The 17,153-nt window shown below is 43.0% G+C and overlaps 1 protein-coding gene across 1 annotated transcript; it reads left to right on the top strand.

The window, feature by feature from the left end:
* Positions 1 to 1,701: 1,701 nt before the first annotated feature.
* On the top strand, positions 1,702 to 15,967 carry KDELR2 (KDEL endoplasmic reticulum protein retention receptor 2). Its single transcript, XM_075058311.1, has 5 exons — positions 1,702 to 1,908; positions 8,803 to 8,903; positions 11,889 to 12,047; positions 13,709 to 13,961; positions 14,758 to 15,967. The coding sequence occupies exons 1-5, from the start codon at positions 1,818 to 1,820 to the stop codon at positions 14,790 to 14,792; spliced, it is 639 nt and encodes a 212-aa protein (XP_074914412.1). The 5' UTR covers positions 1,702 to 1,817; the 3' UTR covers positions 14,793 to 15,967.
* The last annotated feature ends 1,186 nt before the right edge of the window (positions 15,968 to 17,153 follow it).

The raw sequence follows: 17,153 nt of genomic DNA, 5'->3' as shown, positions 1-17,153 counted from the left end.
CTTTACAACTGACATATTAAATGTACATATTTCAATCAAGCCTGTGTCAAACAGCTAATCCAGCTAGTTCAGCCAGTGCTCTAAGACATAAACTGTATTGTCAGACCTTACTGTTACACTTGTATGTAGTGATGGAAGTGCCACTGCATTGCAACCACAGAGGTTGTACTTACATAGCTGCACTTTCTCCACCACTGTTGCAGTTTATACCATGGACCTGGGGAGTTCTGTCAAACGCTATCGTCTTTAGTACAAATTCTCCGAGTACTGGATTTGGGTCCCTAACATGTGTCCTCAAGTAGGCAACTTACTGGTAATTACATCAAACATTATTTGATGCCACAAGTTATTCAGTATCTGTTTAAAATAATTAATCTACTAGAGTTCAAAGCTATTAAACTTTTCAAATGTAACATATAACCTCTTAGACCATTCTAAGCATAAGCTAAGAGATACTATGGACATTGTCAAGGGGTTGTATTGCTGTACTTGTAAAGACAGTGATTTAAGAGGGCAGGCTTTGATTCCTAATCACTGAAAGTAAGTAAATTTGTTTCTGTCACACTGTGGGTACTTACTAAAAAAAGATAAACTCAGTAGGAGGTACTAATCAGTTCTCTTTTCTTTCAGGGAATAGGTAAGCCCTTTAAGAATTTCAATGTTTATGCTATGTTTTAAACAAGAAAATGAAAGATTGCAGTTGGGATCCTTTTCATAAATTTTCAAACAAAACATAACCTTCTGCTGTGGGAAATTTTCTGTACGTGGTTCTGTACACCATTCTGTAACCGTGAAGTCCTTGAGCTATTTCCTCAAACGGGGCGTGAAATAATGTAAACCGAGATTTTTTAAGAAGTAATTTACCCTTTCTGAGATGCTATAGAAAAGCAAAGCATTGGAGAGTTACTAGAATACCGCTTAAGAGGAGGTACCTCCTTGAACTGCACACTGGACAGCTACAATGGTGATGCCCTCCTTCAGGTTTAGGGATTCAGGACTGCAAAGCGGCAGCATGCTAACTCACAAAGCCTTACTGTTGGCAAGGAATAATTGCTATTTTATTTCTTGGAAGATTTGCATACTCTCTTGGGCTACCAAACATGAATCGAGTCAATTGCTCGTTTTCACAAAGCATCACGACAGCTATCAAACATCAACTGCTCAACCAGCCCAACGTCTGACGGCTGAATTACAGGGCAGCTTCTCTCCTCCCTTCGTCCTGGGTCCTTGTTTCCCTGACAGGCGCCCGCCCGGCGCTGCGGCCTCGCCCGCGCAGGAGCCGCTCCCGGCTGCCCAGCGCTCCCCTCTGCTTACTGCCCGCTAACAAAAGAATCCCGAATTTATTCATCCGAAAGGGCTTCTGAAGAGTTTAAGGGAAAAAAAAGTGGGCCGTGGCCTACTCCGCCCTCGGGGCCGGACACCCTGCCCGGGACCCGAAGCGAGGACTTCCCTCCTCAGGGCCCTGCGGGGAGCCCAGGCCCGGCCGACGCTGGGCCCGTCCCCCGTCCCCGGGCCGCTCGCCTCTCAGCGCCGGGGTTAGGAGGGCTGAGGGCGGCCGTGCGTGTCGCCCGTGTCCGTCCCCCCCGCGCCGCGGACGGAGGGGACGGGTCTCGCCTCAGGGCTAACGACTCCGCCACCCCCGGCGGGTAGGCGGCGCGGGGCGGAGGGGCGGGGCCGCTCCCTCCCGTTTCCCAGGGTGCACCGGGCGCGGTGGCTGTCTGGCCACGTCCCCGGGCCACGTCGCTCGGTGCCCGCTGAGCTTACGCCATCTTCGCTCCCCGGCTCCGGGCTGCGCCGCCGCCTCTGCCGCCGCCGCCATGAACATCTTCCGCCTCACCGGGGACTTGTCCCACCTGGCGGCCATCATCATCCTGCTGCTCAAGATCTGGAAGAGCCGCTCCTGCGCGGGTGCGTGCGGAAGGCCGCTGGGCGGGCGAGGCGAAGGGAGGGCGGCGGGACCGGCCGGGGCAGCTCCGGGCCGCGGTGGCTGAGGGGAGCCTCGCCGGGGGGGGGCTGGGCGCCATCGCCGCCTTCTCGCCGCGGCGAGGGCGAGGGCGGGGGAGGGGTGTGCTGCGATCGCCTCTGCCGCCCTTCAGGGAGCGCTCCCTGAGGAGAGCTCGGCCGAGCCGGTGGGGGGGTCCCGCCTGCCCCACTTGCCCGGGAGGCGGCTGTGGTGAAGCAGGGAGAGGCGGGGCAGGGGGGATTGTGTGTCCCGTCCCGTTCCCCGAGGCGCCCCTTGAAGGCCCCCGGAGCGGGAGGGCAGAGCTCGCCCCGGGCAGGTGAAAAGGGACGATCGCTCCCCTCAGCGCAGGGGGGAAGGAGGGGGGGCCTCAGCCTCCGTCCTGACCGACCTCCCTCCGAACTCGCCCCCCTTCCAAAACCAGGGTGTGGGGAAGCGGGTGGGCAGCCGGGAGGGAAGAAGGGGGAAGCCGCATCCCCCCCCCCCCGCCCCGCACTCGTGGGAGCTGCGATTCCCACGAAGGTTTAGCGGTTGCCATTATTATTTGCACTTCGGTCCCCAAGCTCCGCCACCTCGGCGCTGCCCGGGAGGGTCGCTCCTTCCTTACGTAACTGCCCGGCGGCGAGCGAATGAATGGGGAGGCAGGTTTGGGGAGGGGGGGGGGAAGGAATGCGTCCCCCACGGGGCGGGCAGCCTCCCTCCCCTCCCCTCCTGTCCCCTCCCCGCGCCCGGCCGCTATGGAGCTTATTTTCTCGCCTTTCCTGACAGCGCACAGCCTTCCGTCTGCCTGTTTACTGGGCAGCTTTAAGCGCCGCTGTGGTGCGTGGAAGCGGGTTTTGGTGCAGCGTTGGGAGTAGCTGACTTGCAGTTTGCAGATCCTGAAGTTTCCCTCGCTCTCTCCCTTCCCCCCCCCCCGCGCACCGGTTTGCATTCGCGGCTGACTGACGCGCCCTCTTCTTCGCTTTTGTTTTCCGCTCTCGCTGCGCTAGGAATTAAACCGCGATTCGTGCCGTTTATCGGTCTTCTGGGGTGTTTTCTTGCTTGCCTGACCAGCTGCAGTAGGAAGCTGCAGGAGAGAGGCTCCAGGCTGGAGTGAATAGGCTTTCAGTCGAGATCCTGGCCTGGTCTGACGTGGCAGCGGGAGAGGTGTGGCGGGGGGGGGGAGCTGGGTCCCGGCCGCCCTCCGGGCCGAGCGCCGGGGAGAAGCCCCGCTCCCGCCGCTCCTCTGCCAGCCCGGGTGAGAAACGCTTGTTCTTCCTCCCGTGTTTTGTACGTGCTTGCTCGAATTCCGTGTGATGTGGTTTGCTTTTTTTGCTTCTAGTGTACGGTGTGGTGGTTGGAGGGAATTGCAACTGCAATTATAACTGCAGCATAGCTGATTTCTTTCAGAAAACTAGGAGTTGTAATTCAAAACGGGCGTTTCGGTGCTCTGCATTACATGGATCAGGCCACCAACCCTGGAGATAGCGGTTTTGCTGTGGACTGGGGTTTGACTGTGAGCTTGACTTTGCCCTCTCTCTGGTGAGCTTCTCCTTCATTAGTAAGCGTGGTTATTCTTGAAATCGGTTTACCACATGTTGTCATGAAATATCGTTCAAATACTGAGTTAACACTCTTGAACAGATATATCTGTAAAGTCTTCACTTAAGAGTGTGAAGAATTAGTTTAAGCTGCAACCTGAAAGAACTGAGAATGAGGAAATGAAAGAGATTTGCTCTACAGGTAAAAGGAAGTACAGGTTCTGTATGTTTTCATGTTAAGTCACTTTTTGCTAATCACTTGATAGCGCAAAAGAAGAAAAACTAGTTAATGCATAGCTTTGGTTCTAAACACACTTAAAGTTAACACTGTTCTTAATTTTGCGAAAGAGCTCAAGCAAATGACTCCACGGTCCAAATGCAGCGGTAGCGCAGAACTATTGTTTCTCAGGTCATGGAGCACAAGAGCTCTTTCCTAATGAACTTTTCTGGCTCAGGCTGTAGTGGATCAGGAATTCTGTCTGGATCTGACAGGAGAGGGCCTGGCCTTCTCCAACTCTTCTGCCCTCTACCTTCCTTGAGAAATGCAGTCCAGATTACAAACAACAACAGAGTTAATGATCTAAAAACTAAATATCTCTTGCTGTCTGAAGAAGGAAAACAAGAAATTCTAGTGCAAGGCTAAAATTCAGATAGGGTTTTAGCCAAGAGATTCTCGAGTGATCTTTGGTTGTGAGGTTATTTACATAGTATAGTGCAATGTAATCTAGTCCCATCTTTCTGCTTAAAAAGTGATCTGATGTTGTTTTCCTTGAGTCAGTTGTGTTTGAGGATCTCTTACTAGGGATTTATTCATAAGAAAGTAGACTCATAGCAATCATTATCTTTGGTATTGCTTTCTCCAATGCAGAAAAATAAATGGCCCTATATTACATAGGGCCCTCAGCTCTTCCCTTTACCAAATTATCCGGTATCCCTGAATACAAACCTACAGACATGGACTCTTTTGGTAGAAAACGTCTGCTTCATTCATTTTCCTGAGCAAAAAAAAAAAAAAAGAAACAGGATGCGTTTGTCCGGGGTTGTTGTTTTGGTGTCTTCCAGTTCTGCCTGAGTCCTTAGGAGTAAATCCAGATCCATGTTACTTCTATGAGATGAGTGTCTGAGGCCTAACAAGTTTTCTAGAATGAGAAGAGCACCTCAAAGGAGCATGGGATTTTATTTTGGGGGCTCCATCCTGTTCCATGTAGTGGTTTGTTGTTGTCAGTTGTGGTTTCTACTAATAAAAACTTCATAAATATATATTCACATAAAATATGTTTGTAAAATCATACACAACGGTAACCCCTAAATGGTTACTGGTTAAGGTTGAACAGCTGCTAAATGCCTCTTGTGAGTGGGCTTTTTCCGATTTCTGTACAGTGTATATTAGAGCAGTTTACGAATTAAATAAACTTATACCTCATGGTTATTGGTGACTAAGGAAATGTGGGCAAACCAGCTGCTGCTTTAACTGTGCACTTTTGAAGCAGTAGAAGCTTAGGAAATAAATAAAGGCTTCTAACTGATCGCTAAACTGTAGGCTGTGATCTGCTAAGAGCTGGCAAACCACATGGTGCCGACTCCTCTCTTCTGGTTGCATCTGTGTGTGGCTGAGGCCTTTGTTCCAAGAGGAGCTCAGAGGCCTGTAAAAGCAGCTGGAAATGAGAGGGAGACAGCATGTGTACCTCTGCTGCAACCTACTGTTTTCTGAAGACGCATCAGTCCTCATTTTCTTTCCGCAGAAGTGACTCCTCTAATTGAGGAAAATAGGTGAGGGTAGGATAATCTGTATTATGAAGCAGTCTGTGGTTTCATTGTTTGACAAACTTAGTATTTTTTTTTCCTAATTTAGTCAATATGTTAAAAAGAGAACAAGGGGAAAGCAAATCAAGTCATGATTTTAGAGCTGGAAGGGAAACAATTTTTTGCATGACTAGTTATTTGAGTTTCCAAATTTAGAATTTGGAATAATGTTTGCCACTCCAGATAACAGCTCAAAAATAATTACTAGGACCTGCGGAGAATGTAGCAGATAACTCCATTATTGGCTTCATGTCATAATTGGGAAATTCATGAGACTTGAAGAATCCTGTGCTTTCAAACATTGTCATGTTCAGACTATTTTCTAATCCATCCCAAGTCAAATCAGGTTGTTTGTACTGTGAATTACTGCCTAAAAAATGTATTTGCTTTTCTCAGTGTCATTTGTCAAGTGTTAAAGGTGACCTGCAGTTGCAAGGCTGTCAAATTATATGCTGAATACTCTAAAAAAGTAGTGTCAATAGTAAATGTGTAATATTCTTGCTAGGTAATGTAGCTGTCTCTCACAATTTTGTTTATGTATCTACTATGGACCAGATCATATGCTATGTTGAAGACTTTAGACAGTATTTTGCCATTGGCTGTTGCCAATTTGTCTGTATTTTCTCAAAAAATGCTGCTTTAGATAGGCTTTCCTTCTCTTTGAAGGAAAACTTTGCTTTTCTCTGTTGGCAAATTTGTGTTTAGAGTTAGGCTGGGGGTTTTTAAGTGAAAGTACAAGATTCATAATGTTAGTATTTTATTAGCAGAACCAAAGAAGTTGTGGTTCTGTGGTCTTCATACTGAACAAACTCACTTTTTTTTATTAAATACTTTTAAAAGTCTGTGAAGTTTCTATGGCAAAGCATGGGCTGGCTTTCCTTAGAAAAACTTCCATTTGTAGATTTTATGGTTGTGATGTGCAGTTCATAGTAAGTAGTGTACACACACTCCACAGCCAGGCCAACTGAATGCCTCTGCTGCTTCCTATCGCTCTTTACCTAACTCACAATAGGAAAATGAAGTTGATGAGGAAATACTACAATTTTAGCTCTGCTGTCCTCACTGACAGTGAAAATCAGCTGAGCTTTTGAATTAAAGTTTCATCACTTTAGCTAAGCTAGACTGCAGAAGTTGGAGTTTTTCCATGTGTGAGGACTAAACAAAAATGAGAGTTTTGACTCTTTCAAATTTGGGCCCAGAGCTTGAGAAGAAGAAAAAAAAAAAAAAGTGTGTTTAGCTCAAGAACTAAGCAATGTTTGTGGGAGTAAAAGGAAAGGGAGAAGGATGAGAATAACGGCAGTGTAGTCTCAGTATATTGCAGTTACCAACTGTGAACCAAGGTCAGTGCTGTGGCAGGTATATTGATATCTCTCCTAAAGTTTTGAAATGCATCACATAATACAGCATAGTTTTTACCTGTTTCCTCCCCCTGTTTTTGCTAGTGGTATAGATCTTGCATTCTCTCAGTTTGGCTGTCTCTGCATAGGTCTTTAGTTTAAACTTTGAACCTTGCCTAGTCTAGCCTAGCCTACTTGACTTGAAAATGAGTTTCAGCTTAGCTTTAGGATGTGTTTCAGGAGCATTTGACTGTTCTAAAGATTCAAAATTCAGTGTAAATACTGAAAGCCTTAATAAAAATTACAACTTTTTATTGTAATTAGCGGGGATGAGGCTGGCAATGGCTTAGAAGAATTTGTCAAGTATATTACTTGTATTTACATGATAATACATCCAGATCCAAATTTATAGCCATTATCAATAATTAATGTACCTTATATGCTTTTTTTGCGATTCGCAGTTATTTACTAAAAAGAAGATAGCACGCTAAATAATTTAATGTAACTCTATGCTGTAGTGTGATGCTGTACTGTAATCTGTCCAGGTGGGTTTCTTTGTCGTGTAGGTTCTGACCTTAGGACAGTGTTGCTGGCTGAGAGGTTTTATTGGCATGAAAGCAGGGCTCTGTCTAGGGTTGTAATGTCAGTGAGCACACCTGGGATACAACTGAGAGTGCTGCTTTGGCTGACTTGGCAACACAGTTCTAATTCAAGAAATGTAAAATGTATTTTTTTCCTAAACTTTGGGAAGTGGTTGGTTTGTGGGTTTGTGGGGTGGGGTGTGTTTGGGTTTGTTGTTTTTTTTTTTTTTTTAAATATTTAGAGCTTTTGATTTATAGTTTTACAGTTTGCACAACTGTAGGTTTTGAGGCATTTGCTGTTTCCTGTACTGCAGTTGCTTGTGGGCAGTTGGGTTGTTCTGCAAGTAGCACATGGGGCTCACCTCCTAGACATGTCAGTATGAAAGTTGCAAACAAGAACCCCTTATAATTGTTACTGTTTCAGCCATTCCTGTACTTTGTGTATAAACATAAAGTCCCTTCATCTGGGGCAGCTTATTCAATGTTTCTTAAGCCAGAGTGAAAAAGGAGTTCAATAACTGTAGCAGATAGCCTTTCTTCTAATTGCTTTATGGCACTGTTAATAAAAGCCTTTCTCAGAAATATCCCTGTATAAAGGAACAGATTTTCAGCCTTGCATCATAACCCTCTCCTAGAGAATATTTTTCCCTGTTGTTTTTTGAACAATGTTTGCATGCTTAGCTGAACAGATTCAAATATTTTTACCCTGGATGACTGAAAACAAGAGTAATTGGAATAACAAGACAGAGGCGCAGGCTAGGTTGTTTTGTCCCCCTGCTGTGACACACCACTACATCAGTATTACGTAGCGATGCTTCACCTCAGTTTTCAGAAGCTTTTAGTGGTTGACTGTGCAAAGCTTTTATGCTTCTAACTCTGCTCTAGTGGCTGAAGTTAATAAGTACAAACAAATATTTTGATGTTGGGGCTTTGGCCTAAAATCAAAAGTTACTTTGCAATGCAGTGTAGATGTCTCTCATTTTAGCTTGCTTCTCTCTTTTTTTTTTTTTTATTTTGTTATGGTACATAGTAACATTTGGTTTTGACTGTTCGGTAATTTTTTTTCCCCCCACTGTGTGGTCAATTAAGTTTCTGAATTGAATTACCTTATGTTTTAAAATTGATTTATTCCTTTAAAATCACGTTATTGGTGCTAGCATACTTTCTGATTATCACTGGATCTGTAGTATCTATTGCCCTTGTACCTTTCCAGCTCTTCAGCATCTAAAGAATATACTGAGGCATGTGACAGCACTGTGAGAATTGAAGGCTATTGCAGCATTGCTGCGTAGTGCCCAATGATAATGCAGAACAGATAGCTTGCAGATGATATTTTTTGAAACTACACTATCTGCTGTGAGTAGCTTCTAAATCTTGTGTAGTGCTAGTGCCTCTTCCAGTACAAGGTAACTTACATTCACACTACTGAGATATATGAACTTACAGTTCTGTTTGTACAGCTTGGAAGCCTGGATTTTGTCCTAATTCTGTAATCAACTTGCTTAGAAATAAAGGATATATCCTTTCTCATCCTTGGCATCAAGTGTTTTAAAGCACATCATGACTTTTTGAATAATTAATTATTTCTTTTATCACTTTAGGTATTTCTGGGAAAAGCCAGCTTCTGTTTGCACTGGTCTTCACTACCCGTTATCTGGACCTCTTCACTTCATTCATTTCATTGTATAACACATCTATGAAGGTAGAGTATACTGAAGAGTTAGAAAAGCTAGTAATGTTGTATGCAGAGTGCATAATTTCATTAATAAAAGCCTCTTTAAATAAGCCAACCACACAGTTATTGCAGAATAAGTTCTGGATGGGCTTTAGATAAAGAATGTGGAAAATGGACTCAAACCCCTACTTTTTTCTAGACTCTACATGCAGTTTTTAAAAACTGTTTGTATGGGGACTGTGACATTTAGAACAAATGCCATTTTGGTTATTGAAAATAAAAAGCTTTTGGAAAATGGTTCAAATAAATTCTATTTCTTAATTGAGACATTAGAGCTTAGGTAAATCTCTTTTTATCCCCTACAAGGTAAATTAGTGTTCAAAATGCATTGCCAGAATTGCAGCTAGTGTCTGGTCAGAGGCTGATCAAAAGTTGACAGGAGTACACTTTTAGGAATGTAGCTTCCATCAGATTATACCCTGTTTGCTTGCCTACTGAATGTTTTTCTTATTTCTTATTTATTCCTGCCATTTCTGGTGCTGAGTAAAAGAAAATAAAGCGGTAAACTGGGAGAGTGCAGCATGTTTGTGGCACCAGAGCAGACAGCTTTTTAATCCAGTTCCTTTATTCTTGGATTTTCTTGATGGTTTTCAACTTCAGTTCAGAGGGCAGTATAACTTTGCCAAGAGGAAAGACTAGATAGTCAATAATGCAAAATGTACTGAAGAATTAGGGGAATAATATTGTAAAATAAAACTTTAGATCTTAAGCTCACTCACACTGTTACCTTCTAACAAGTCAAACGTGTGTGCTTAAGTTTTAATATTAACAGTGTAGGTGAAGAACTGGATATTAAGTAAAATATTCTTGAAATACAAGCTTTTTTGCCTATGTAATTTCTGAGGATATTGAAAGCTACTGTTGGGTGCACTGAAGGAGCAGCTTGGGTTTTTTGCAATTTATTTATTGGTTGTGATTCAGGGTCATGACCATGTCTTTGTTCTGCAGCCCTCCTACCCAGAAAAGGAATGAATACATGAAATGACACTTGTGATGTTCAACCTCATACTAAACTGGGTCTTTCCAGTAATGAAAGAGTGGTCCTCTGTTCAGATCCAGTATTGACTTGCAAAATGGAAGCCTCTATTACAGTTTCAAAGGTTACTGCTTAGAGAGTCTATTAGATATAATTGGCTTTTCAGCCCATTATTGCAGTGCCAAGACAAAGCTGTTTGAGTCTCTCAACACAGCTTCTTGTTCTGTCTACATATATTTAGGAGTATATAACATTATACAGTTGTAGAGAACAGGAACTATTATGCAAATAAGCTTACCCAGAGCATAACTAGATGAACTTTCTAATCTGAGGAAAATGCTGTAATTTGCAGAAAAAAACCCTGTTAATTTCTGTAGAGTTAGGATTGTCTTCAGTGTTTTTAGAGAAATATTAATTAAACTACAGGTGCCAACTTGCTGTATTTGTCTGGCAGTGATCATCAGATATTTAGGAAAATTAATTTCTTCTGTGTTCCAGAAATATATACAGAAAACACACAAATTCTCACTATCTGCCTTTCTTAATGATCTGCAGACTAATTTTTGTGATTTGTAGCATCCTGTATCTTATAGTTTCTTTGTTACCTGTATCTGAGTATTGGATGCATTTCTGCTGGTGCACTCTGCAGTAATTTTTCTACCATTCTTTTATTTTGATATCTTTAAAAATGAAAACTTTCTGAGTGTCCCAAAACACATTATAATTCTCATGAAGAAATCTCTAATAAGGAGTTGGGGTTCATTCACACTTTCTTAGTTGTCTTCTATGACTGTACTAACTACGACTAGTTTACACCTGTAGTAGGGATTCCCTCTATCTGATATCCTGTCCTCTGGTCCTTTATCTCCAGTCAGCTGGGATGCTAGTGTAGTAAAGAGTCTTTGGATTCTGATCTCCTTCATACGGTATTCGTAGCATTTTGTGTTTGTGAGCAGTGCTGTTCGTGATGAGTAGCATCTGCAAACAGTGGGGTTTTTAATCTGTTAGTTTGCAGTTGTAACGAACCTATATTTAATGTGATAAATGGTTTGGAATCTTTAATCTGTGTTAAAACTGAGACAGAAGCTAAACTATTTGTCTAGTCCACTGTACTATGTTGTCTGCAGGACAATAAGAGCTCTGTCCTGATGATGGCAGACTGACCTTCAGAAAGTCATGTATTCTCTCTGATTCTGTTTTCTCATCTGTAAAATAAGGCTATTTGCCTATTCCACGGGGAATAGCTATGAAGTCTACTGTACCATAACAATTAAAAATGTTAACGTTAGACATCAACTGAAACTAAAACCAAACTCTGGTTCAGTGCTTCCAGCAGTCTGTTAGTTGTGCAGGTTTTATGGCCTGTTGGTTGGTGGAGAACACTGTCCACTTGCCACTCTTCAGATTTTAGAGATGTTTAAAGGTCTAAATCAAATCAGCTAATTTGTGGTATGTTAAATGGCTGAGTCCAAATGGGGCTTATTGAATAGGTTTTTAATTGCCATGAGCTACACCACTCCCAGGCTTTTTGAATGTAAATAGATCCCTTCCATCATTATTGCATGTATTCATGTGCATATTTTTAACCTAAATGTTTTGGGCCAGTGCTTCCCCTGCAGTAGCAGAAGGGGTATTCCTTCTCCAGTCAGTTCCTTAGTTCTGTCTACTCAGGAAAGGGTCTTTAAAGAAACTTTGGACACTCACTTCAACCGGAGGCAAGGTGATGCCTTTAGAGCAACAAAACCAGCAGAGCCCAGAGTCATTGGTTTTGAATTACTACTCTGCTGAGAAAAGTTAAAATACCACTACATAGCCTGGAACTGCAAAAGCATGTAAACAAATAATACAAACAACCAAAAAATATTGCACTTACTCCTCTTAGTGCCTGGGAATATCTTTGTTCAGTGAGTTTGATCTAATCATGCAACCTCTGTGGGTTGTTTTGTTTCTTTGTTTTTTCTTTCCTTGCTCTTCAGCTTATCTACATTGCTTGCTCGTATGCCACTGTGTATCTGATCTACATGAAATTTAAGGCCACCTATGATGGAAACCATGATACATTCAGAGTGGAGTTTCTGATAGTTCCTGTTGGTGGACTCTCATTTCTTGTCAATCATGATTTCTCTCCTCTGGAGGTGAGTTGGTTGTGGGCAGGAGGTTATACTTTTTTTCTCTAAAATATTTAGAACATGAAGATGAGCATTTTTAGGCTGATTGAAGAATGCTTGAAAGATGTCTATGTTTAGTAGGTTCAGGCTAATCCTGTTTCCTTAATGAATCTTTACAGTGTAGATTTCTGTGAAAATTTAAGGCACTTCAGGAGACTAGCAGTTATGATCGACATTGATTATTTTACTAAGCAGAAGACTAACTTCTTCCCAGTACACTCTGATGGTTATATTAATTCAAAAGTATCCTTCTTTTTGTTCTGTTTGTTAAAGAAATGCCCCAGAATGCAGTTTGAGGATAGTTGGTGCCACCTGGTGAAAACAAAAGGAATTATAATACATCTTAAATTTTGTAGAATCACAAATGGTCTAGAGTATTAGAAAAAAATGCATTGTCTTTGAAACGCAGCTATGTGTTTTCCTATCAGAAAAAATATATTAAAAATGTAATTATAGAGAGTTCAAACAGGTACTTTTTCCCACAAAATAGAGAATAACTTTAGGTGCTTATTTTCAAGTGGACTGAGCTGCGTTTTTGTATTTGTTAGAGTTAAATTATTTTATTAGGGAGTAAAGGAATTTTAATTGCAACACTTAGAGCCATTATTTTGTTCTGTATTAACTCATTCCTTAAATCAATAGATTAAAAAAGTTGGAAGAACATGGGTGTCGTGGTTTAACCCCAGCCAGCAACTAAGCATCACGCAGCTGCTCACTCACTCTCCCCCACCGAGTGGGATGGGGGAGAAAATCGGGAAAAGAAGTAAAACTCGTGGGTTGAGATAAGAATGGTTTAATAGAACAGAAAAGAAGAAACTAATAATGATAATGATAACACTAATAAAATGACAACAGTAGTAATAAAAGGATTGGAATGTACAAATGATGCGCAGTGCAATTGCTCACCACCTGCCGATCAACACCCAGTTAGTCCTTGAGGGGCTATTCCCCGCCCCCACTTCCCAGTTTATATACTAGATGTGACATCACATGGTATGGAATACCCCTCTGGCCACTTTGGGTCAGCTGCCCTGGCTGTGTCCCCTCCCAACTTCTTGTGCCCCTCCAGCTTTCTCGCTGGCTGGGCATGAGAAGCTGAAAAATCCTTGACTTGAGACTAAACACTACTGAGCAACAACTGAAAACATCAGTGTTATCAGCATTCTTTGCATACTGAACTAAAAACATAGCACTGTACCAGCTACTAGGAAGACAGTTAACTCTATCCCAGCTGAAGCCAGGACAATGGGAAAAAAGGACTTCATCTTCCCTGCAGCTTTTCACAGCACCAGTTCTGTAAGCTGTATTTCATGGTACTGTGAATCCTGCACTGAAGGATGCGCATGAGTTTCCTCACGAGGAAACCTATGCCTGCCACTTCACTGGACAGCTGGTTTGGAGAGTCGTTGTCTGCCAAGAGAGTTGTTCCCTTGTACTGTCCCACGGTTGATTATGAAGCTTTCACTTAGTTTTTCCTGTACCAAGGATAGTTTGCCAAAATACTGTACCTATTCATAACATTGTTAGAGTGAAAAGTCAAGCCAAGTCAAATATGTTCTGTGCTTCTGTTATCACTAAGACAGTTGAATATACATGTGGGGTTTGTTTGGTTTTTTTTTTCCTTTCAGATACTGTGGACCTTCTCCATCTATCTTGAATCGGTTGCTATTCTCCCTCAACTTTTTATGATCAGCAAAACTGGGGAAGCAGAGACCATCACTACTCACTATCTTTTCTTCTTGGGTCTGTACCGTGCCTTGTACTTAGTCAACTGGATTTGGCGCTACTATTTTGAGGGATTTTTTGACCTCATAGCTGTTGTTGCTGGTGTGGTCCAGACCGTTCTTTACTGTGACTTCTTCTATTTGTATGTTACAAAAGGTAAGTGGTACAAAACTTCCAGCTTCAGGTTGTGGAATGTAGCCATTAACATGTTCGTAGGGATCTGCTATATTGAGATTGCTATGTTGTTAATTCTGTGTGCAAATTACCACTGGAATCTCCTTGATAGATTTATCAAGTACACTTTCTGCTAGTGTGGAGCGTTTCTGAGGATTGTTTTTGAGTATGGATAGAATATAAATGTATAAATGGTCTGATGAACTTAGTTGACAAATTTAAAATAAGTATGGCTAAATACTTGTTGCTGTTGTCTTCCATTGATAAGCATGATCCTCATGCTTCTCCTGACAACGTACACTGTTTTGTGCAGATTCCATGCTTACAGACACCTTTCTCAGTGTTAAGAGTCCAAAGGGTTTTGGATGCTTCTGTTTACGCCAAGTGTAGAAGCAGTCATTTCTGCTGGGTGCATTAGTAATTCTGCCCTCACTCACATTCCGGCTTCCATCATATAACTACAAAGCTATACGGAGCTATGTTATTTTAGTCATAACTCTCTTAAGAAACCACAGTCATAGACTGGTATGTCCTCTGAGGATGAAAAGTGAGAATTCCAGGGTGCCACAAGAGGGCAGGATTGGAATAGTTGTTAATTCATCATAGTTTTACCAGTATGTATTGAAGAGAGCTTGGGAGGACTCTCTGCGGTGGACCCATTTTGTAACAGAGTGACTCTGTGTGATAGGTTTTGGTCCCTTTGAAGTTTTAACTGTATGCTTCCCCTAGATCACATCTTTGTTTTGCTAACTGTTTTCTTTTCTGCTTTTCCTTACAGTACTCAAGGGAAAGAAGCTCAGTTTGCCAGCGTAAGTGCCAAAAAAAACATCACCAGCATCTGTCCTTTTGGATGCTTGGACAGAACAATCCTTATCACAAGCAAAGGCGAAGATGCTTGAGACAGAAAGTCAGAAACACAGCTCTTTATAGTGCAGGTAGTCATCAGCGGCTCTGTAAGAACGGAGGAAAAACAACCAGCAGATTTCTGTTTGATGCATCTTGCCTTTATCTTTTTTATTACTATGTATAAAGATTTTTTACATAAAGAAACTTATACTGTATTAATAAATCCAGTGTATGGTTTCAATTGGAATAGTTCCAAAAGTGAGATTTTTGTGAGATTGTTTATGACCAGGAACAAGTGCAAACTTTTTTTTTTAATTTTCAATAATTTCTTTGAAATGACTGAAATTTTTTTTTTTAGTGCACAGATATGTGCATCCTTGATGGATGGTAGTCATCTGTTCTTTCCCTTTGATTCAATTTTCATTCCACTATATTTATTTTTTTCCAAAAGGTGAATATACGTCAACTCTAAATCTGAAACCACCGATGTTTGATGTGATGTGCTGGTGCCCAGTCTTTGTGCCATCTGCTGACATGGAGTTCCTCATTTAAAATATATGTTGGTGCCAGGAGGGGAACAGACACATTTTGTAGTTGTTCCCCTTCTAAAACAGGCTGATGGCAAGAGGACAATAAGGAAATCTCTTGAGGCCACAAGGATGGGCCCTTTCCTGTTTTGCCATGATGTTTGGGAAGGTAATCCCAACAATGAAAGCACTTGGCAGCGCGGGTCGTGAAGGGCAAGAGATGCGGTTGTGTTGCTTAGTGGCAAATGTTTGTGACTGTATTCTTTGTTCAGGAAAAGAAGGTTAAATATCTTGGATGTACAGCCCTGCTACGCCATTGCAGCTATGGAAATGGGAGACTTGTAAGTTGTTGATTACAGTGATCTGTAGGTGATCATTTTAAACAATATCTACATTTTCTTTTTAATGAATGCTTTATAAGCAACTTCCATGTTCAGCTTCAAGTGGTTTTTGATGTCACTTTTGGACAATTAGTATTTTTTTTATAAACTTTTCAAAATCAGCAGCACCAGTTACCATTCTTTATCCTTTAAATGATTCCCTTTTTTTACTGAGCTGTTGCATGATTTATCCTGTGTTACCATCCTCAATAAACACTTTATGAAATGGTGAAAATGTTTTTTTTTTAATTCCTGAATTAAAGTTTTGTTAGCCTGAGAGCGGATGAAAAGTTGTAGTAAGGATGAGTTGGTTAATGTCACTGTTTGCTCTATTGAAATATGAACTTTTTAAGGCTACGAGGGGCATAGTCACCGAATGAAGCAATGGTTGACTTAGTTCTGCTTGTTTCGTGAGAGCTTAATCTCCAGCCTGGTGCAGATGAGGGTTTGGTGCTTGTTGAAGTTTTTGTTTTGTCTTGATAAGCCATTTATCCTTTCTAACTTAGTTTACCATCATTATCCCCCTAGTTAGGGGTGGTTATCATTCCTAACCCCGAATGTGAGTAGTGTTTTTTATTTGCAGAGTGTGTATGCTAAGACGCTGCAGTCTCCAGTGTCTCAGATACTACCCTGAGTATCCCACTGCTGGTCAGAGTTGCCCGAAACCAAGGTCTGTCCCTGTAATGAAATACCAGAGCCTGATTCTAGCTGTAGCCATAGGGCTACGCGAGATCTGTGCTTGTTAGTACGAGAGAGAACTCTTCAGGATCTGGGTAGGTTATTGCTTCGCTGTTGTTAGCTCTGTCCTTTAATTTGGTTGCAAAGTGTCCCGGTGTGCGCTCAGAACTGCGCAGGGAGAAGGGAGCAGGGCTGCTGTTACCAAAGCCAGCAGCTGGGGCTCGGGGACGAGCAGCCGTGATGCCTCCCAGCTCGAGGACATGCGTTGCTGTTCTGACTCTTCACTTGCTGCAGCTGTTAATTAACCATTTTTGCTGGTTTTCCGGTGCCCGGCTGTGACCCCGTGGTGGTCGAGGTGCCATCCTTCGGGCGTGCCAGGTCCCGAGGGGACGGGGACAGTGCTGGTATACGCAGGTACTTGGCACGGGGTTTATTCCTTACCCCTGAGCCCTCTTGTCGTCATCCCCCTTCCTTGACGTCACCTTCTTACGCCGCTGGGCAGCGGCCGCGGCCGTGTCGCGGGCGCTGTCAACATCTCGTGGCCGCCGCCTCTGGCCGCCCGCTCTGCGCATGCGCCTGCCCTCCCCATTGCCGCCCCCCCCCCCCCCCCCCATCCCGGGCGGGGCGAGACCGGCTTCCCGCGGCGCTTTGCCGCCGCGCACGCGCTTGGCTGAAAGGCCCCGCCTCCTGCCTGCGCGCGGGACGGCGGGAAAGCCGGTGCCACTGAGGGGCGCGTGCGCGGC

This window comes from Buteo buteo, chromosome 27 (genome assembly GCF_964188355.1).
Source record: "Buteo buteo chromosome 27, bButBut1.hap1.1, whole genome shotgun sequence".
NCBI classification, from domain to species: domain Eukaryota; kingdom Metazoa; phylum Chordata; class Aves; order Accipitriformes; family Accipitridae; genus Buteo; species Buteo buteo.
The sequence above is the reverse complement of the archived record's forward strand: the minus strand, read 5'-3'. Positions and strand labels throughout refer to the sequence as shown.